Here is a 23,539-nt window from a genome sequence, read left to right as displayed (position 1 = left end):
GGGCGTCTGACGTCTTGGCGCCGTGTGACGCGCGCAGGTGACTCAGCGGCGAGGGGAGGGGGGAGCGCTGGGCCGGAAGTGCGAAAGATGGCGCTGCCCGCCGACCCCGAGCTGCTGCCGCCGCCGTTGAACGCGGAGCCGGCCGGCAAAAGCCGGAGGAGGGAGTCGGGGGACGAGGAGCGGCCGGTCCACATCAACCACCAGGAGCTGGACCACAGCATTGCCGCCAGCCACAGCGCCGAGCCCGGCGTCCCGCTCCACTCGCCCTGGACCTTCTGGCTCGATAGGTAAAAGGCCGGGGTTCCTCTCGCCGCCGGTGGGGGAAGGGGAGTCTCTCAGCAGAGAAATAGTTATTGAATTCCTTTTCTATCCCCTTTTCCCCAATGAGCTGAGAACATATACATGAACATATGTATGTATAACATACATAGTGGGTTCCAGGTTAACATAGTATAAGATCAAATTGGGTAACAGGTTAACATGCATAGTGGGTTCCAGATTAACATACATAGTGTACGGTCAAAAAGGGTTCCAGATTAACATACATAGTGTATGGTCAAAATGGGTTCCAGGTTAACATACATAGTGTATGGTCAAAAAGGGTTCCAGATTAACATACATAGTGTACGGTCAAAACGGGTTCCAGGTTAACATACATAGTGTACGGTCAAAACGGGTTCCAGGTTAATATGCATAGTGTACGGTCAAAACGGGTTCCAGGTTAACATACATAGTGTACGGTCAAAAAGGGTTCCAGATTAACATACATAGTGTATGGTCAAAATGGGTTCCAGGTTAACATGCATAGTGGGTTCCAGATTAACATACATAGTGTACGGTCAAAACGGGTTCCAGGTTAATATGCATAGTGTACGGTCAAAACGGGTTCCAGGTTAACATACATAGTGTACGGTCAAAACGGGTTCCAGGTTAATATGCATAGTGGGTTCCAGGTTAACATAGTTTACGGTCAAAACGGGTTCCAGGTTAACATACATAGTGTACGGTCAAAAAGGGTTCCAGGTTAATATGCATAGTGGGTTCCAGGTTAACATAGTGTACGGGCAAAACGGGTTCCAGGTTAACATACATAATGTACGGTCAAAAAGGGTTCCAGATTAACATACATAGTGTATGGTCAAAACGGGTTCCAGGTTAACATGCATAGTGGGTTCCAGGTTAACAGTGTACGGTCAAAACGGGTTCCAGGTTAACATGCATAGTGGGTTCTAGGTTAACATACATAGTATATGGTAAAAATGGTTTTTAATTTTTCATATTTGTAGTACAGTCCACTCATCTTAACTTGACAAATGCAGAGTATCTAGTTTCATGTACATAAGGGCATAATGCAAATCAGATAGACAATTCTTATGCATCATACTGCAAATATATAAATGTCCGTAGGTTATGAAAATATATATTGCGGGAAGGTAGTGTCATTTATCAAGTCTCGGCTAGATTTTTAATACATGTTGGGAGGTTCCTAACTTGGAAATTTAAAGACACTCCCAGACCTTGCTTGTTGCAGGTTTCCAGGTCTGGCTGCATCTTGTCAGGTAGAAAACTGTGGCATTCTTCAGGTTATTCTGTAAGGGCTGTAGTTTGTCTTTATTTAATAGGTCCTCAAACCTGATTGGTTGGGACTTGAGGTGAATAAGGCAGGAAAATCCATTGTCACAAATTTGAATTTTGGTGGCCCTTGCCTGCTCCCCTCCCCACCAACCTCCATGACAGCCCCTAATGAAGTCTAGCGCATGCAGTGACAGAAGTAGTCACATGCTGCATATAATGTAAGGATGCTTTTTGCTCACATTTATAATCATCCTGTCCCCACCTCACCCACAACTGTTGGTCTTTATTGAGGAGCTTGACCCTGAGCTTGGAACTGCTTCTTCCTTTGTCGCCTCTTTTTTATTTATTTTTTTTAATCACTAGTAAGCCAAATATTAGACATTGCCTTCACTGGGCTTTATGTTCTGCTCCATAATATCCTTGTAACTATAGCAAAAATCTGATACAGTAAAGCATATGTTGTTATCTTTTAGAGGAACGCAGCGCTCTGAAAGGCATTTTCGTAATGTAACACTCGTGCCTGCAGCTTGTGTAGGTCTCGCTTGGTTTTTTTGTTTGGTTTTTTTTAGGTTTTAAATGAATGTTCTTAAATCTAATCTAATCAGGACTTCTTAATCACATTTTTCCAATAGATGCTCAAGGTGATTTACAGGCAACATGGGGAAAATTTTACAACACAAAGAAGTAGATGACTGTTATTCCAGAAGGGAAGATAGAATAGAGTGCAAAGATACAATACATTTTTGTTCACATTTATAATCATCCTGTCCCCACCTCACCCACAACTGTTGGTCTTTATCGAGTTGCTCAACCCTGAGCTTGGAACTGCTTCTTCCTTTGTCGCCTCTTTTTTTATTTTTAATCACTAGTAAGCCAAATATTAGACATTGCCTTCACTGGGCTTTATGTTCTGCTCCATAATATCTGTCTGTCCAAGTTAGACTGCATCCCCAACCCTATATTTATTTTAATAATAGTTTTATTTATTGTATACCACCCTGCCATTAGTTCTAGGTGGTTCATAACAGTAGATAAATGCAATGGTATACACATTTCTATGGGCAGAATTATACATCATGGTTAAAATACAACTTAAAATATGTTGATGGAAGGATAGTAAATAAATGTTTTTGAGAGGATAATATCAGTTCAATACACAAAGGAGATGGTATACTGTAAACCAACACCAGTGAATCCACTCAAATAAATTAGTCTTCAGACCCTCAGAAATGCCACCATCCACTCCATTTTAGTTTCAAAAGTGGTTGGATTTACACATTATATCCTCACCGGGTCACTTATAATCACTTATAATCTATTGTGAAGAAAGAACTTTGCTCTGACTCTTTTGCCAATAATCTTATTATAAAGTTAATACTTAGCTGAGGTGGTGCATTCAAAGGGATCTATCACCAACATGTTTCACCCTATACTGGGTTTCATCAGAGCTCCGATCCCTCTAAGTTTGAATTGGTTACCCACAACGCGGCCACTCATGAATTTTAAAATACAACTTAAACATACTAATATTAATATCTCGATTAAAATACAACCTAATTGTAAATAAAAATTTACAAACACGGCATGATAAAATCATTAAAGAGCTTGAAGATCAACATTCTTGATTATCAAACAGATGAGTTTTTAATAATTTCCTAAATATAGGATAAAAATACGCCTGAGCAATCAGTGGGCTTATCCAGGAATCTGCTTTCCCCGCCTGATATTCTAAAGTCCTATCAAATAATGTTTTATAGTGAAAACCCCTAGGGGTGGGGAAAATAAACATGCCCGAATTCCTAGTATGCTTTTTTGAATTAAATAATTTCAGATATGATACATCCTACAGTTCTGAGCGAGTTACAAAAGAACATTCATAATTTAAAACATAAGTCATGTCTCTCCAAGTTAGACTGTAAGTTCTTCTGAGCAGGGACCATTTAATAAATGTCAAAATGCTGTGTGGGACAGGGATGGAGATAGATCCCGCGGGGATAGGAACAAATTTGTCCCAGTGTCATTCTCTATTGAGAATCCCTGGACTAGAGTGACCATATAGCTCCATGTAAAGGAGAACAAAGTGAGACAGGCGTGGTTTTACATAATTGTAAGCAAGGAGTCATAGTTCTGAATTTACTAGGAAAAAGACAAAATCTCTGTGCATGTTCTGAGGTAGGACTGGCTCAGCTAGTTATCCTACAAAAAGAAGAATAGGCTTGAAAGATATGGTCAATGGATGTGGTCAGTGGAGATCGCTCTGAGGAAAAGGATGTTTGTTACTAGTGTGCCTCAAGGTTCGTGTCTTGGGCCTGTTGTTTTAAACATTTTTTGTAAGTGATATTGCAAATTGTTGGTGTTTTTTGATTCACCGTTAAGCTTGAAACCACAAATCAATGTGGTTATCCAGTCTTCATTCTTTGCTTTACAATGTATCAGGTCAGTTCAATCTTTTCTTTCTCTTTCACTGCTTTGTACTTTAATTTATATCTCGCACCTGGACTATTGTAATTCTCTTTATGGCTGGTCTTTTAAAAAATTACAACTTGTTGAAGCCACAGCTGTTAGATTGATTCACTCTGCACACCATTTTGATCAAGTCATTCCTCTCCTGAAAGAAGAACACCAGCTCCCACATGGTGTCAGAATTTGTCACCATCTCCATCCCCGCAGGAAATCCCCCCCCCATGTCATTCCTTAAGGAGAGAGGGAAGAATCAGAGAATGACTGGGCATAACCACTGACCCTCAAGCCTTGCATTGAAGAATGCTGGTGTAGAAGGACCGAGGTTGAGATAGACGCTAAAGAATGACACGGGATAGTTAGAACTAAGACCATAAGTATTGCCATACTGGGACAGACCGAAGGTCCATCAAGCCCAGTTCCCAACAGAGGCCAATTCAGGTCACAAGTACCTGCCAGAAACCCGAAGAGTAGCAACATTCCAGAGCTGAGATTGTGAGGTCATAAAGGCTCATTCCACCAATGCCTATGAGTCAACCTCATCAGTGATGTCACAATGGCTTAATTATCCTATACTTGGCTCACATAAGAATCAGAGTATGAATGGGCCCAGCCACTGACCATCAAGCCTTGCACTGAAGAAGGCTGATGTAGAAGGACTGAGGTTGAGACGGACATTAGAGAGTGACACGGGATGGCTTCCCACGGTTATCCACAGGGACGGAGTAGGTGACAAATTCTGTAACCGTGTCATTCTCAACATCCCAGTCTCCACAAGGATTACCTTTAAAATCTTAATAATGGGTTTTCGCTCTCACCCTCATCTTATCTTAGTAGGCTAATCATCCCTTACATTCCTCCCCATCATCTTCGTTCTGTGGATGAAAAAGTATTGCTTCCACCTTTAAAACACCCAAAGCAGGCCTTTGGATGTTGCTCTGTTTTTATCCAGACTTTCTCCGGCGTGACACTAGCCCATTCTACTGCTGAAAGCTTAGGCATACCCAAGGCACATGTCCTTTGTTCCAGACATAAAACATTTGTCTTGTCCAATCAGAACATAGGTTATGCAATCCATATTCCTTGTTAGGAAAAACAGTTCTCCTCCTCCACCACCACCACTGGGTTGCAGCAACACATGTAGACAAAGTCTGTGTACAGAACCCTGATAATTGCTGTTTGTGTCAAATGATCAAATTAGAGTACAGAGCATTCACCTTCAATTTGTTATTGCTGTACATACATTTTTTCAGGTTTGCGAATCCACAAAGCCTGTACAGTAGCTGTTTGTAAAGTAACATTTAAAATGAACATACTGGTAATAGTTATCTGTCCCAAGATGCATAGTTGGGTTATATGTCTTTTCCTTCATTTCCTTAAAGGATAGTCAGTTTTGCAGCCACTTAACAGAGCACGTGCAACTTAATTTTTGACCCTTATTTCGTCATACTGAATAAAAGTTGCTAGAACATAAGAAGTTGCCTCCACTGGGTCAGACCAAAGGTCCATCGTGCCCAGCAGTCCGCTCCCGCGGCGGCCCATCAGGTCCATGACCTGCGACGTGGTTTCTGACTATTCCTATAACCTACCTCTACTTCTATCTGTACCTCTCAATCCCCTAGTATGGTCTATTATAGATAGGAGAGCATTGCCATCTGGTGGTGGTAGTTTGAATTTGCATTCAGAATCCTGCTTAGATTTACATTTTAAATCCCAAAACATAAGAATAGCTATACTGGGCCAGCTCAGTGGTCCATCTAGCCCGCTTTCCTGTTTCCAACAGTGGCCAAAAATAGTAGCAAGATTCCATGCTGCCGATCCCAAGGCAAACAGTGCCTTTCCCCATGGTTGTCTCAATGGCAGACTATGGACTTTTCCTCCAGGAACTTGTCCAAGCCTTTTTTTTTTTAAAAACAACAACTTGGGGCTCCTTTTATTAAGCCGCGCTAGCGAGGTTAACGTGCGTGACTTTTCATCACGCGCTAACCCCCGCGCTGCTCAAGAGGAGGCGGTAGCAGCTAACGCGGCCGGCGATTTATCACGCGGTATTACGCACGTTAAACCACTAGCGCGCCTTTTTAAAAGGAGCCCTTGGTTACAAACATTTTCTTACTCGAAGAGAACCCTTAAATTTCAGAGGCATACATTTTTGTGTTCTTTACAAATCCCAAAGGTGCATATTCATTGAATACGCTGATGGGCATCGGTGTGTTTTTCTCTTAGGTCACTGCCTGGAACCACAGCAGCAGAATGTGAATCCAATCTGAAAAGAATTTACTCAGTGCAAACAATACAGGTAAAGGAACAGAACAGTAATCATTTCTGCTTTTTAATTTTGTGCTTGTACGATGAAAATGTGCACGATTTTGAATTGTGCGAGACAGAAATGTTCAGAACTCATTTCTGAGAACCCACATCATTGTTACTAAATGACACATTTTTAGAATAAATTCAGAGCTCTCCTTTTCAGTTCTAATGAAAACATTCAAGCTTGTGCTTTATTTTAATGGTTCTGTGTATGCTTGCTGCTACGTTAACATTTTATGATGGTTTTTGCAAAATCTGTGCTGTATACGGTCTCGAAATGTGCGTTCATATGTTGGCATTGGCGTGTGTTATCCTTTTTGGCTCTTGCTTCACAGTGGTTTAATATTTATTACTACTTCTAGAACTTTCTAGAAAATAACATTGAAATTTGTATTGCACTACCACTTTAAAACAGTTGTGAGCAGATCAGAAACTGGAAAAAAAAAAAGCCAGAGTAATCTCTGGGAATTGCCTAATAAAGCTACGGGAAAATACAATAATCCTTTTATGATAAAGTGTAAAACTATAATTACCATATATACTCTAATATAAGCTGAGATTTTTGAGCCCAAAAAATTGCCCAAAAATGGGGGGGGGGGAGTTTGTTTTATGTTCGGGTCAGCGCTGACCCGCCCCTCTGCCAGGCCTGCTTTGAGACCTGGTGGTCCAGTGGTGGCTGGGACAGGAGGGATCCCTCCCGCCTCCTACCCCAGCCAATTCTAAGAATTTTTACCTGCCTCCCTCGTATACCATTAGTATCCCTGGTGGTTCAGCGGTGAATCTTGGCAAGAGCGACCTTCGCTCCTGCCCACACAGAGCTGATAGCTGATTGGCTGCCGTGATGGCCTGATGGTCCAGTCACATCAAAAACAGAAAACCTTAATATGTATCATTCATAGACCTCAGTAGTGCAGGCTAGTATGAGTATCAAACTCTTTCTCATACAGCATCTAAATCGTCACCGGTCTCACTTTTAATCTTTTAAAATATGCTCTAAGCTGCCTAATGCAGGGAACAGGAGTCTGCTAATGTAAAGGGGGATTTCCTTGATAAAGCCTTGTGTAGGCGACACATATTTCTGAAATGTGACGGAGAACTAACCTCCATCATGAGGGGCATAGAGAGAGTAGAGAGGGACAGATTCTTCAAACTTTCAAAAATATAAGAACAAGAGGGCATTCGAAAAAACTGAAAGGGGACAGATTCAAAACAAATGCTAGGAAGTTCTTCTTTACCCAGCGTGTGGTGGACACCTGGAATTTGCTTCCAGAGGACGTAATAGGGCAGAGTACGGTACTGGGGTTTAAGAAAGGATTGGACAATTTCCTGCTGGAAAGGGGGATAGAAGGGTATAAATAGAGGATCACTGCACAGGTCCTGGACCTGTTGGGCCGCCGCATGAGCGGACTGCTGGGTACGATGGACCTCAGGTCTGACCCAGTGGAGGCATTGCTTATGTTCTTATCCGCGTAGACTAAGATGAGCATTTTTCTACTCTAAAAGTATTTTTTTACTTTAACTTTTTAAAGAAAATATACTTAAATCATATTTTAAAAGATTAAAAGTGAGACCGGTGACGATTTAGGTGCTGTATGGGGAAAAAGTTTGATACTCATAGTAGCCTGCACTACTGAGGTCTATGAATGATACATCTTAAGGCTTTCTGTTTTTGATGTGTATAAATTCTGTAGCCTGAAGTTGTCCAGTGACAGTGTAAGAAACTTGAATTTCATTCCTGAGGTGGCTTCTACTTCTTCCAGCAACTGAGCATGGAGGGAGCACGTGCTCAGGTGGGGACATTCTGGATTCCAGAAGAAGCCACAATCGTGGACTAGATATTTGATGGGGGTGGGGTAGAATGGGAAAAAGATCTTTGTAGAGTACCCGTATCTGTTATAATCATTCTCCCTATAAAGAAGTCCCTAATCCCTTGGTTTGATTAGATTGTAAGCTCTTAGATGTTTAACATGAGGAGTATGGTAAAAAAGAAACTTAAAGTTGATGCTGCAAAGGTCAAAAATATACATCAAGAATGGATGTTATTTAAAAATCCCATCCTGGGTGTTTGGAGTATTAAATATTGGGGGTTCCCAGGGGTCTATGCTGAGACTGCTACTTTTTAACATATTAATTAATGATCTAGAAATGGGAATAACTAGTGAGAGAGTTAAATTTGCTGATGACACAAAGTTGTTCAATCGCAAGATGATTGTGAAAACTTGCAAGAGGACCTTGTGAGACTGGAAGACTGGGCATCAAAATGGCAGATGACGTTTAATGTGAGCAAGTGCAAAGTGATGCATGTGGGAAGGAGGAACCGAACTATAGCTATGTGATACCGGGTTCTGTGTTAGGAGTCACAGCCCAGGAAAAGGATCTAGGTGTCATTGTTGAGGATACGTTGAAACCCTCAGCTCAATGTCTGGCAGCGGCTAAGAAAGCAAATAGAATGTTAGGAATTATCAGGAAAGGAATGGAAAGCAAAGATGGAAATGTTATAATGCCCTTGGATCGCTCTTTGGTACAGATGCACCTCAAATACTGTGCAATTCTGCTCGCCGTATCTCAAAAAAGATATAGTGGAATTAGAAAAGGTAGAGAGAAGGGTGACAAAAAAGGGATGGGTTGACTCCCTATGAGGATAGGCTAAAGCGGCTGGGTCTCTTCAGCTTGGAGAAGAGACAGCTCAGAGGTGATATGATAGAGGTCTATAAAATAATGAGTGGAGTGGGAAGGGTAGATGTGAATCGCTTGTTCACTCTTTCCAAACATACTGGACTAGGGGAACATGCGATGAAGCTACTAAGTAGTAGATTTAAAATAAACTGAGTATTTCTTCACACAACGTGTGGAATTCATTGCCGAAGAGTGAGGTGAAATCAGTTAGTTTAGCAGGGTTTAAAAAAGGTTTGGATGATTTCCTAAAAGAGAAGTCCATAGGCCATTATTCAGATTGCTTGGGGAAATCCACTGCTTATTCCTAAGATAAGCAGCATAGAATCTATTTTGCTATTTGGGATCCAGCTGGGTACTCGGGACCTGGGTTGGCCACTGTTGGAAAAAGTTGCCCCAGTTTGGCCCAGGTTGCCCCAGTTTGGCAATTCTTATGTGAGCCAAGGATAGAATAATCGGCCATTGTGACATCACTGATGAGGTTGGCTCTTAGGCATTGGTGGAATGAGCCATTGTGACATCACTGATGAGGTTGGTTCTTAGGCATTGGTGGAATGAGCCATTATGACATCACAATCTCAGCTCTGGAATGTTATTATTTGAGTTTCTGCCAGGTACTTGGGACCTGGGTTGGCCACTGTTGGAAACAGGATACTGAGCTTGATGAACCTTTGCTGTAGATGGTTTCTCTCAACACAGAACAGCTGATAGTTATATGACAGAATTAGAATCAAACGCTAGAGGTAAACTACTATTTGCTTTAACCCATCCCAGTATGGCAATTCTTATGTTCTTAATGTGTCTAGTGCAGTGTCCCGCAAACATTTGATGCCGCGGCACATTATAATCAGTGCCGCGGGTAGAGAGCATCTGGAAGTATGTGGAGGCCTTGAACCTACTTCTACACCAGTAGGGGTTACTGACGGAGGAGAAGTTTGGGGAGAGGAGAGGCACCAGTGCAGGCTGACTGCCTACAGGACATGCCTCTCGCCGTGCGCCGGTGCCTCTCCTCCTCGCTGACGTATTTGTGCCCTGCCAAAAAAAATGACTCCAGCAGATCAGAGAGTCGACGGAACAGGCAATGTCTATTCATTTCAGCTACATACTTTTACAAAATGGCAAAGTCATGCAGAATTCGTTTGTGATCTCAAACGGCTTCCGGGCTTCCATTGAGCTAGAGTTTTCCTTGGCACCCGGCTTCATGTCTTCTCATGTTTACTAGAGCTAGCATTCGTTTTCATGTTCAGCACAAGTCAGCAAGTTAGACGTGGTTTCTCTTGGCTAGAAAAAAACATTGTTTCTGCTGGAGCACGCTCCCCTAACTCTGTTCTACACACGAGAAAATGCGAAAGGCTAGTCAGTACGTAATTTTCTGGAACTGCTTCAAGGAAAGGAATTAAGTTTATCAAGCATGGGTTAAAGCAAATAGTAGTTTACCTCTAGCGTTTGATTCTAATTCTGTCATATAACTATCAGCTGTTCTGTGTCGAGAGAAACCATCTACAGCTAAAATGCAGTACCGTATATCTCCATGTATAGGCCACAGCTTATACATAGATTTTACTAACATGAGTAGTGGGTGTGGCTTCCTTATATGGGGCGGCCTATCTAAAGACACACTCCCCCCTGCCTTTTAAAATAGCTCCCTCGCTGGACGGCTGCCTCCTCCAACGTTGCGGCCAGCGGTGCAGGACAGGAGCGATCTTTTCGGAATATTTCCCGTGCCCCTGCCGCTTCTTGAATGGCTGCTGTCAGTTCTTGCGGGACCCGCTCCTGTCCTGCACCGCTGGCCGTGACATTGGAGCTCCAGCGAGGGAGCTATTTAAAAAGGTACAGGTGGACTTCAGCACCACAGTTTATCTAAAGGGGCGGCCTATCTAACAGCTTTAAAACCTACATCGGTGTTTCCTGTGGCCTAGTGTTTGGTTTTCTGCTTCTGGAAGTTGCCATTCAGCAGAGAGAGAAGTAAAATCCATTTGGAGCCCTGCATCCATGATTAAAGATTCAAAGTGGAATCACATGTATAGCACCCGAGAAGAGGTTGATTATATATATAGTTTTATCTAAAGTGTTGATAGGTGAAGAGTTAGTCTCTCTAGTAAAGGCAGCACATCTGGTACAGTGGATAAACTTGCGAAGAAAACTGTTGGCCTTTGTTGTCTGAAGATCTGTCTATGTTTTTCTGACAGTTAACTACTAGTAGCGTAACAGAAAAATTCAGTATTGTATAACACTCGGTTTATGTTTCATACTGTCGGAGATGAAGAAAAGAACAGGCAAATATATTTTGAGTTGCATACAATTAACAGGGACAATCTACATGGCAGCTTGAATAATAGCTTGATCATTTCATAGACGTTAAACCAGCCTATCAGTGACTAAAATTAAACCGTTTCTTTCTTCCAGAGCTTCTGGAGCGTCTATAACAATATCCCTCCGGTGTCAAATTTGCCTCTGAGATGCAGCTATCACCTGATGCGAGGAGAAAGAAAACCCCTTTGGTAAGCATCTTATCCTGTAATTATCAAATCATTTGGGCCATGGATAAATCAATACTTGTGGATGGCCTGTCATTAAGCAACGGTGACTATTTGATTGCTTATGAACATAAACTGTGCTACAAAGACCAAATTCAGCTCACGTAGAATTGTTTCTCAGGCCTGTGATGTTGAAGAAGGGGTGTGCAGCGTCCTACAAAAATTGGGTTTTAAATTCCACAATACAGTTTTATGGACCTACACTTGCTGAGACATATGATATTTATGTTCGGATGGACCAACTCGCAGCAGTAATATTAGTACTTGAAAGCGGATAAAGACCAGTTCATAGACAAAACCACCGAAGTCAAAGGCGCGCGCCGACAACTGAGCGCAAGACGGAAGCGCGCGCTGAAGAAAAAGAGTGTTTTTAGGGGCTCCGACGGGGGGTTTTGTTGGGGAAAACCCCCCCTTTACTTAATACAGATCGCGGCGGCGTTTGGGGGGTTGTAACCGCCCTCATTATACTGGAAACTTAACTTTCCCTGTTTTTTAGGGAAAAAGTGAAGTTTTCAGTAAAATGTGGGGGATTAAAACCCCCCAAACCCCCCCACAACACGACGTGATCTGTATAAAGTAAAGTGGGGGGGTTCCCCCCCCCACAGCCCCCGTCGGAGCCCTTTAAAAACAGTAATTTTCTTCGGCGCGCACCTCCGCGTTGCACTCAGTTGTCTGTGCACGCCTTTGTCCCGGCGTGCTTTTAACCCGACACCATAAAGACCAGTTGGCCTATTTAGTCTGCCCAGTTGAAGTCCTTCATCTCTGGACAGAGGAGCATATGTTCTTACTAAAGCACTGAAAACCATCAATATATGATATACCCTCCTCCAAGGATAGCACCTAAGATAGTAAGGATTTTTTTCTTTAAAAGGGGTAAGATAGGATTAAATAAACTGATTTATTAATTGTTAGACACATGCTGGCCATTTTTCATTATATAAATAAATTATTTAATATCGGATAACCCTATTAGCTTGTTAATATCCGTTTATTGGGTTGGATTTTATGTAGAAAGGTCCGTTTGCTATATGCTTACCTAAACTAATAGCACCACCTCCCCACGTCTCTTACCCACTCTTTGCAGTTCAGTTTCTTAATGCTGCCTTTCCTACGTGTCTCTCAAATATCCAAGGCCTGCCACCAGCAATTCCAGGCTTTAGATGTTTACATGACAAGTAACTTCATGCTGAAAACTTAGATCTAAGCAAAGAATACATTTTGTATCTTTTTCATTCTTCAAAGATTGATCGTGATGGGTGTGTTTTTTTTTGTTGTTGTTTTTTTTTAACCCTATAACCAGGGAAGAGGAAAGCAATGCAAAAGGAGGTGTGTGGAAAATGAAGGTCCCTAAAGAGAGCACGGTACGGCTCAGGCTTTCATTCCTGGAGAGTCAGTCATGGTTTCACTTCTGGCTTAGTAGGCGGTGGTGTGTTTCATCATTTGTGGTTTGCTATTGGATTTTTACCTTGACGATGACTTTTTATACTAAATGCAGTTGTGAGGATGTGATGTTGTATATTTGTTTAAACTTGACTTACCACCTTTACTGGTTCACACGAAATTTAAATGGGACAAGAATCACAATTGCACCAAATAGAACAAGCAGACCTAAATAGGTTTAAGAACAAACTATAGGTAAAGGATAAGATACATTCAAGAGGCCAAATTAACCCACTTATTCCACCCACTAGGCCCTCCAAATGTTTTAAGAGCTGTTTTAAATATGATGAAGACAATCTGCATATAATGGAAAGGGAAATCATTCTAGAGCAGCGGTCTCAAATTCAAACCCTTTGCAGGGCCACATTTTGGATTTGTAGGTACTTGGAGGGCCGCAGAAAAAAATAGTTAATGTCTTATTAAAGAAATGACAACTTTTAAACTCATTATAGTTTATAAATCTTTACTTTATTGCTTCTGATCATTTCAGCTGAAAGCAGTGCAACATGCAGAAAGTGAAGTTTAGATAGTTTTTCACTATTTTGAGGCACATACTGAGGACCTCAAAATAGCACTTGGCGGGCTGCATGTGGGTCGTGAGTTTGAGACCACTGTCCTAGAGCATTGATGCAGGAAAAAAAGTGATGCCCTTGATGGGGGGGGGAGGTCAGGACTGATTGTCATTGAATGATCTTAGCATTCACATTCATTAAAAAATTGGGATGCCTCTGATGTAGGGCACTGAATGCTTGAATAAACTTACAGGCTCTCTCCTAAGAATCGGAAAGCGTATTCTGGAGTATCTGCTGCCTCTTTTTTTCTTGCATTCAGTGTCATCCTGTGATCATAAGTTCCCACTAATGATGTCCCTTTTCAGGAGTGTTTGCTTCTTGTGACAAAACTTGAAGTGTACTGCACTGCTGGGACGTTGTCATTTAGATTTAGTTCTCACATTTTCTTGACGGGGAGGGCAGGGGCGGGCAAATGTTCCCCATCCCCATGGGATCTCTCTATCTCCGTCCCCGCGAGCTCTGTCCCTGCCCCATTCCTGCAAGCTCCGTCCTCATCTGCCCAGCAGCCCGCTCACGCGGCGGCCCAATAGGTCCAAGACCTGTGCAGTAATCCTCTATCTATACCCCTCTATCCCCTTTTCCAGCAGGAAATTGTCCAATCCTATCTTAAACCCTAGTACCGTACTCTGCCCTATTACATCCTCTGGAAGTGCATTCCAGGTGTCCACCATACGTTGGGTAAAGAACTTCCTGTGTTCGAGGCTTGTACGGTTAAGTCAGAGCTTGCAGGGATGAGACGGGGACTTTGTCCCCATGTCATTCTCTGTTTGGTAGCATCAGCTACAGTAGGTTTTTCCCTATCCATAAATGGTTTACAGATTGAGAGTTATATTTACTGCCAAGCACCTCCATATTAATCCACGTTGGTGTTCCCTGTCTATGCACTGGTTCCTATTCACTAATAGCATACTCAATAGCACAAACAAAAGGTTGACCCTTGATGCTACACCGAAATAAAAATGCTTTATAACCCCACATTCCCAGCTGCATATTTAGAAAGGAACATATTCTCAGAATTACGTGAAAAAAAATATGCATTTAAGGTTTCAAACATATGTCACAGGCATCGGTTTTCCCTGAACCTAAGCTTATGATATCAAGTAACAAATGTGCAGGACATAAGGTGATGCCATATAACCAGAAGAAACACAATGTTTGCTTTTAATCCCCAAATCTCTTCATTTGTACTTGATTTTTGTTGGCAAAAGAAACTCTATATATTAGTAAAAACGATGTTTCGTTACCTTTGTCTTTAGTTTCAACATTTTGGTGTTCCCTCCTGGTTAAAAGTAGCTTTGAATATTTATCATAAACGTAGGGGGGGGGGTCAGGATTTAATCGCAGCAGTCGATGATTAAGCAAAGCACGGACTGCTGCAGTTAAAATGAAACCGGATATTCGGTACTGTAACTAAAGCGCGCCGGACAAAAACGCGCTGACAATCCCACGCAAGACTGATGCACGCAGCCTTAAAACAGTTCCTGTTAGTGCCTCTGAGGGGGGGGAAGTGTTCCATTACAGTGGAAACTGCCGTTTTCCTTTGTTTTTTTGCGTGTTCGGCAGTTTTCAGTGTAGTGGGGGGTTCCCCCCACACCCCTTCCAACGGGAGCGCGAGCACTTGTAAGTTTATGTGGGGGGGGGGCCCTCAGAGTGCTAACAGGAACTGTTTTAAGGCGGAGCACATAAGATCTGCACGTTTTTGCCCGGCGCGGTTTTGATGTGCCATCGGATATTCATGTGATGCCCAGATACCAGCCAGCATCAAATATTTAGTTTCAGTGCCAACCCAGAAGCACATAGCTAACTGGATAATGTTAGGGCCCCCTTTTTGCTATCCCAGCTTTATCTGTTAGCAGTCTAACTATGGTTGCTAACAAGATAATTTCTGACTTTGCCCACACACTGCCCAGCACTGCCCGGCGGTCAGAGAACATAATTCAGTGGCACTACTGACTAATGCTGTTGAAAATCCGCCTTGCCGGTGCTTATCCGGTTAGCAGAGCCTTTGAATATCAGCCCTGTAAGTGGCAGATTCTGCACAAGCGTAAAAAGTGGACGATAGCGCTAAAGATTTTTAGCCAGTTCAGTCTGATTCATCCACTTCATTCAAATGAAATCTCATGTGAATTTGTGAGATTTCAGCTTGGCTATTTCAGCTTCTCCTCTTACAAAACAGGCTTTGATGCTTAGTTGGAAAAATGATTCATGTGGCCAGGGACCTTAGCAAAACATGTAAGTGACAATTTTAGATGTGTTTAATTCCATGTGATTTTTTTTTTATTATTATTATTATTATTATTATTAAATGTTCAGCCTGCAGTGTGGAAAGAATTGTTGCTCGCAACCATCGGGGAGCAGTTTACAGATTGCTGTACCCAAGGTAAAAAACCACTGTTGTTGACCTTGCGCTTTGCTCCCCTCTGTGTGTCCCGGTCCTTGCTTTGAATTATGATGTGTAATTCTGGAACCCAAAAATGAAAATATTAACGGGTAATCGATAGGAACGACTTGGTCAATCTTAGAATGCTTCGGTGCAAGTTGAAACCATCGGTACAGAAAGTGCTCAGCCAGAGCGTAGAAAACACACAGGACCGGATTTTATAACTGGCGCTTAAAAGTGGGAGCTCAAACAGATTGTCGCTAAGCGTGATTCTATAAAGGGCACACACCGTATATATAGCCGATTCCTGTGCCCTGGCTTTGGGGGGGTCTAGATTTACAACCTGATGTAAATGCTGGCACCCAAGTTGGCCATGCTGACCAGTTTTCTGTAACGATGCATGCAACTTTTTGGAACGGCCCTGGCCACACCCCTTTTGAGTTAATGGGAGTTGGGTGCCAAGTGTTGCAGAATAGCGAGCAGCCAGATGTGCATGCAAATCTTAATTGGTGCCAATTAACATTAATTATTGGTGGTTAACGGCTAATTATTGCTCATTAGCCAATTATGTTGTAGGCATATCCTGGCATTGTGTCCAAATCTGTGCAGTAAAGTATATAACACAGGAGAGTCAAATCCACAAACACAAGATCGCAAGCCAAGGAGTGGAAATGTCCAAAACAGACTGGTGGACTCGGATGCATTTCACAAAGATCCTTTATTTCATCAAACAAGTAACTCAGTGACTTGCCATGTACATGTTTCAGCCAAGATGGCAGAGCATAAGAATTGCCGCTGCTGGGTCAGACCAGTGGTCCATCCTGCCCAGCAATCCGCTCACGCGGCGGCCCTCAGGTCAAAGACCAGTGCTCTAAATGAGTCCAGCCTCATCTGCGTACGTCCCAGTTTAGCAGGAACTTATCCAACTTTGTCTTGAAACCCTGAAGGGTGTTTTCCCCTATAACAGACTCTGGAAGAGCGTTCCAATTTTCTACCACTCTCTGGGTGAAGAAGAACTTCCTTACGTTCGTACGGAATCTATCCCCTTTCAACTTTAGAGAGTGCCCTCTCGTTCTCTTTACCTTGAAGAGGGTGAACAATCTGTCCTTATCTACTTTGTCTTGAATCCCTGGAGGGTGTTTTCCCCTATAACAGCCTCCGGAAGAGCGTTCCAGTTTTTCACCACTCTTTGAGTGAAGAAGAACTTCCTTACGTTTGTACGGAATCTATCCCCTTTTAACTTTAGAGAGTGCCCTCTCGTTCTCCCTACCTTGGAGAGGGTGAACAGTCTGTCTTTATCTGCTAAGTCTATTCCCTTCAGTATTTTGAATGTTTCGATCATGTCTCCACTCAGTCTCCTCTTTTCAAGGGAGAAGAGGCCACGTGATATGCAAGACTCCTGAGGCAGGCCATCTTGGCCAAAACATGTACATGTCAAGTCACTGAGTTACTTGTTTAATGAAATAAAGGGTCTTTGTGAAATACATCTGAGTCCACCAGTCTGTTTTGGACATTTCCACTCCTTGGCTTGCGTCCAAATCTGTGCACCATATGCATAATCCAAGGGATTGAAGGCAACAGATCCCTCCCCCCCCAAAAAAAAAAAAAAATCCACCTAGTGTTGAGTCTGCCAAATGTTATTACTTAATGGTCTTTTTCTGTTTGACATGTGTTACCCATCCATCCTAGATGATGAAGTAATAGGCGTGAGTGTCAGCGTTCGTGATCGTGAAGACGTGGTTCAGGTGTGGAACGGAAATGCATCTGCAGCCAGCGAGGCAACCGTTTTAGAGAAGATCTATGAACTTCTTCCACAAATATCTTTCAAAGCAGTATTTTATAAACGTAAGTAGAGTCATCCCTTTCTGTCCTTGTTTTTATATTCCATCAAAAATGACAAAGAGTGGGGGAACACTCAATGAAGTTACAGGGGAGATGCTTTTGGAACCAATAGGAGGAAATATTTTTTCACTCAGAATAGTTAAGCTCTGGAACACATTGCCAGAGGATGTGCTAAGAGCGGTTAATATAGCTGGGGTTTTTTTTTTTAAAAAAAGGATTTGGACAAGTTCCTGGAGGAAAAGTCCACTGCTTTCCCTGGATCGGTAGCATGGAATGTTGCTACCATTTGGGTTTTTGCCAGGTATTTGTGACCTGGATTGGCCACCATGAAGATGGACTACTGGGCTAGATGGATCATTGGTCTGACCCAGTAAGACTTCTTATGTTATGTCCTGGTCTTTTTGGGCCATGCTAAAATTTTTCTTGCTGCTTGAACATAGAAATTGCCAAAAATATGATGGGCTAAATTTGTAATTAAGAGCACATCATTAATCTAGCATATAGACACTGAACTTAATATAAAACCTGCTCTAGGATTCCAAAGGGGGGGGGGAGAATATTTGGTTTTAATACATTTTTTTATTGATTTAATTTTGGTTATTGTTGTGACGTCCTGCATCCAATCCAAGAGACGTACCTTGGTTTTTGTTTTCCCTAATCTTGCAGATGAAATGTAAGAAGTCCCAAAGGTTTAAGCCAGCCACTGTAAAGATAATTGGGATTGGCACCTTTCCCAGACTCGGAGCCTCATTTCTGCCAGTTATACAATGTTGCAGTGAAGTAGCAGCACGCCCCGTGATTTTACTCTGTTGGGGAGCAAATGTGTTTTAAGTGTCGCTGGTCAGCAGAACAGATGTATGGTCTTGAATGTGGGATTTTCTTTTTTTTAGAAGAACTAATGGGGCCATTTTACTAATTCAAGTTGTGCAGTTTTAACATCTGAATTAATGTGCTGATTCCCATAGTAACCAAGTGTAGTTAACCCATGCGACTTCGCTGTTGAAGATTGCCCAGATGCGCATGCCTCTGGATTCCAGATGTGGCATCCAAATTTGACTGCGCAACTTAATTGGCTGAGGCAGTGGTGCCCAGACCTGGTTCTGGAGGCTCCCCAGCCAGTCAGCTCTTCGGGACATCACCAATGAACATTCACAAGAGTGATTTGCATGCACTGCCTCCACTGCATGCAAATCTCTCTCATGAATATTCATTATGGCTATCTGGGGTGCCTCCAGGACCAGGTTTGGGAACTGCTGTGCTAAAGAGCTCTTAACCAATAATACAATGCCAACAACCAATTATTGCTGTTAATTGGCACCAGTTAAGATCTGCGCAAACCTGTTGGCTACGCGCACTGTTCTATAGTTGTGGGCATCTAACTCCTATAGCGTGCAACCCAAAATTGGGGGGGGGGAATATGGCATAAAATAATGGGTCAACATGTCCAACTTGAGTGCCAGGATTTATGCCAGGTTTGAGCAGGCGGATGTCCGGCGCCCAAAGAATTGGCACTGAGCACTTTTCTATAAAAGGCATGCACTCGGTGGCGTAGTAGGGGGCGGGTGTGCGGGAGTGGTCCCCCCCTGGGCGCCATCATGGTGTGGGCGCCGGCAACCCTTCGCCTTTTCCCATTCCTCTCCCCTGCCGTGCGTGTGCTCCCCTTCCCTCTACCTCTAGTTATTCACTGCCGCAAGCAACAATTTCAGCGTGCTCCTTGCGACCACGTTGGCTCCCACTGATGTCACTTCCTGGTTCTGCGCATAGGAAGTGACATCGGAGGGAGAGCCGACATGATCACGGGGAGCACACTGAAGCGGCGAACAACTAGGGGCATGGGGGGGAAGGGAAGGGGGGGTGCGTGCGCTGCAGGGGGGGTCGGGGAAGGAGCAGAGGGGCGCCAACACCCCTGCTGTGTCGCTGCATGCACTGCTTAGCACTGACCTTTTCTGGCAGCCAATTTTAAGTGCCATATATAGAGTCCTCTTTGCCCCCTCCCCCCCATAAGCACCTTAGTTTCAAGTTTACTTAAATCTTGATATACCGCTTATGAAAAGTCAAAGCGGTTTACAAATCGAATGATACGGGGAACATCACAACCAGACCAATAGATACATTAGGGAAGGAGGGAAGAAATGCAATCTAATATAGAAAAGAAGCCAGAGGGTAAGGCACATTAGGGAAAGGGCAAGAATGGTAAAAGTGGTGTAATTGACCGTGCCAATCAGAAAAAAAAAGATCAAGCTGAGGCGCCTAATATGGTCAACTTAGGCATTGCTAGATGTGCAAAATAGGTGCTTTATCTGGCCTGATATACCGGCACCTAAGTCTGCCTAGGCGCCGCAAGGCGTGTTTATATAAGTGGCGCCTAGAGGTTGATTAACAACTGCGTGGAGCGGCCTCTTCAAGGTTGCTACACTTAGAGCCATTTATTGTGTGGGAAGACGCCGGAAACGCTCCTAACAGCCCCCTCACCTCGCTTGAATCGAAGGGCCCTTTAATCTTCCAATCTTTCATCGTTTCTCTGGAACTAACATACAGGTCCTTGTAGATTTACAACTGATGCAATTTACGACGGCTCGACTTTACGACGCGTTTCTCCCATCCCAGCCCATACTAACTATTTTTTAATGGACCACCAGGGAAAAGGTACGTGGGGAGGGGTAAAAAATTCTGTAGTTAGTAGAGGCCGACTTGCGTCCAGATGGACTTGTGACCTGTCAGTCGGAACCAATTGCGGTCGTAAGTCGACGAGGATCTGTACTTCTGTTTTTTTAATAATTAAACTAAACCTTAAGCTTATATACCGCATCTTCTCTATAAATATAGAGCTCGACACGGTTTCTCTCACATCAAGCAGCATTATGGGGTAAAGATCTAGAACAATTGCTTACGCCTACTACTTATGGGGAATTTAGGAAACGCCTAAAAGCATATCTGTTCCTGAAGTACTTAGGCAACTAACCTGCACAATCTCATTCCACAATAACTGACCCCTAGAGCTGTTAATCACTAGCTTTTAACTTTGTTAAATCCACTCAATTTGTAGCATCTTTTAATCATTATAAACCGCATAGAACTTCACAGTCCAGCGGTATATAAACTGTTATTATTATTATTTATTTCCAAAAGTTAAAAGGGAAGTACAGTGGGAGTTGGTGGTGGTGGGAAGCAGAAATTTACATTTTTGAAAATGTTTTCAGGTGTCTACGGAATAGTTGGAAAGAGCCCAGGTTGCGCAGCTGGGCAGGGAAATTATTCCAGAGCTCTGTAGTTTTGAAGTGAAGAGATTTCCCTAGTTTTCCGATGTAGGTAACGCCTTTTAGTGAGGGGAAAGATCATTTGAGCTTTTGGATCGATCTGGTGATGTCAGGTCTCGCAGCATTCCAAGTTAGAGGAATTAAAGGGGGAAGAATGGCATGGAGGATCTTGAAAGTTAGGCAGGCACATTTAAAGTAGACCCTGGAAATGACTGGGAGCCAGTGGAGTTGTAGCAAGAGCGGCGAAACATGGTCAAATTTGCTCTTTGCAAAGATCAGCCTAGCTGCAGTATTCTGGATCTGCTGAAGGTTGTTACATGAGAAAAGAATTGGGGGAGTGAATATTTTAGGCTTACAATTTTTTTTTTTTTTTTTGCATAGGGCCATTTTGGAAAGGGAAGGCATACATCTTTATCTTGTGCGAGCTATTTCACATAACGAACATAACAAAAGCAAATAATGAAATAATATAAGTAAAGTAACTATTGTGTTTTTCCTTATAAGGCAAATGTGTATCGTGTATGTAGGAATAATTAATCTCACGAGGGCCACTTTGTTTAGCCATACGCTTTTCACGGGCGCAACACAACAGAGAACTGAAAAGCCACTTCTGCTGTCGGCGGTTGCTGAAACTTTTCTGATGTAACTTCTTTCTTTTTTTTTTTCTCCCCTCCTCCCCATTTAGCTCACAAAGAGCATCATGCCTTTGAAGGTGGACGAGCGAGACATTGATTGCACTGTACAGGATTCATTTCGCTACATCCTGGGCTCGTGAGATGTTTGAGCGGCGGGGACAGAAGCACTGCAGTGGCTGCTTTTAGCTATTTAACGCATTCAAATTTTGCAACTAGTTCTCAAAAATCAAACATCATGGTGGTCTCTTCACCCCACCCCTTGGATCTAAATTCTCAATTCTGTTTTGTTTCAGACTATTATGCTCATTTCTGTTTTTATGAAGGTAGAAAACTTGTCTTGTTAAGTAGCTGTACTGTCCAAAATGGCTCGATGCCAATATGCACAAATACGATGATGGCGACTTGCTCTCGGTCTTGGCGTACTGGCCGGTGGAAGAAGATACGTTGTAATATAGGTTAGATTATATAGACATATATTTTTTAAACATTCCTATCATGTTGAAATTTATGATCTTTGCCAACAGAAGAGGAATTGCACTGTCTTGCCTGAGTAATCAAGTCATCTGATCTTGCACTGATGATGGCACGTATACTGTCAAAGAGAAAGAGTGTACAGACGTCCGGGTTCAATGCTGATTTCCCATTTGGAGACTTACGGAGACTCTGGATATATTAATTGCTGTTGGGCGTCTTGCAAACCAGTTTTCCCACTATACATTTCTCCAAAATTGCAGGCAGCACATTTTTAACCACACTTTGCATGATGTGTTCTACTGTGTTTAGGGGCGGGGGGGGGGAGAGATGTGTTATTGAAGTTTATCTCATTTTCCGTTTTGCCTCTGTTTGATTTTCTTCTGTGTATGCCAACAGATTTAGCAATCCTCGCAGCGGATAAGGAGATGATTTCCCCTTCTTTGTACACATGTTCCTCTTTCTTGATAAGTCGGCATTGTCCAATTTGAAAATAGCACACTTGTGTTACCAACAGGATTGCGATTCTTTACAGCACAACTGTGAACATGCACAATGTTAAAACTTTTGAGTGCGTTTTGTCCGTGGAAATCATCTGGAATTGCCAACATATTTTAGTGTTCTAACCAAAGAAATCTTTGATTTAGCCACCTTTAGCAGAAATGTCACAGAGTGCACCCCCCCCCCCCAAGCTAACTTCATTTGGAAATTGTCGGACTGCACTGATTTCCACACTATTTGTAGCAACAGGGAGCCGTCGGCCTCAAATACAGTTATAGTTTTGTGGTTTTATTTTTTTATATTTACAGCCATATTTATAAAGTAACCCCTTCCATTGTGAATAAAGTATTTCCTGTCACAACAAAAAACTTCAGTAATGACTTGTACCCTCTTTGCAGACTCTCTCTTACATTGTTTCAGTAGCAAAATAAAATGTTTCTGAATAGTCATTACTTTCTCAGACAAGGGTATATTAATGTGGAAATGCACTGAGGGGGAAATTCTGTAAATGGTTTTTAAAAGATAGACGCCTTTCTCTTGTCAGTCACACTTAGGCACCTGTATTGTAGGTCAAGGTTTGAAAGGCCTACGTTATAGGCACTTAGGGCTAGATTCACGAAGCAAATCGATTGGTTTGTGAGCCCTTTGCGACCCGATTTATTAACCTGTGTCCCCATCATCCTCCGATCAGCGCATGCAAATGAGGGGAATTGGCATGCAAAGCAGGAAAGACGCGATTCACCACACTTTCCGTCTGGCTGACTGATCAAAAAACAAGCGACTGGTGAGGACCAGTCGATTGTGCTAAAACCCTGCTCTCTGTCCCGATTTCCTGCCTGCCACCCTGCTCTCCGCCCCAATTCTCCTGCCTGCCGCCCCTGCTTCTCTG

General features: G+C 42.8%; 1 protein-coding gene across 1 annotated transcript; it reads left to right on the top strand.

Annotated features, from left to right (window-relative positions):
- EIF4E3 (eukaryotic translation initiation factor 4E family member 3) lies at nucleotides 1-23,539 on the top strand. Its single transcript, XM_033926659.1, has 7 exons — nucleotides 1-287; nucleotides 6,259-6,331; nucleotides 11,422-11,516; nucleotides 12,853-12,913; nucleotides 15,878-15,944; nucleotides 17,634-17,789; nucleotides 21,729-23,539. Exons 1-7 carry the CDS (start codon nucleotides 88-90, stop codon nucleotides 21,773-21,775), a joined length of 699 nt encoding a protein of 232 aa, XP_033782550.1. The 5' UTR covers nucleotides 1-87; the 3' UTR covers nucleotides 21,776-23,539.

Source organism: Geotrypetes seraphini, chromosome 17 (genome assembly GCF_902459505.1).
Source record: "Geotrypetes seraphini chromosome 17, aGeoSer1.1, whole genome shotgun sequence".
NCBI classification, from domain to species: domain Eukaryota; kingdom Metazoa; phylum Chordata; class Amphibia; order Gymnophiona; family Dermophiidae; genus Geotrypetes; species Geotrypetes seraphini.
This window is presented reverse-complemented; position numbering and strand designations above follow the sequence as displayed.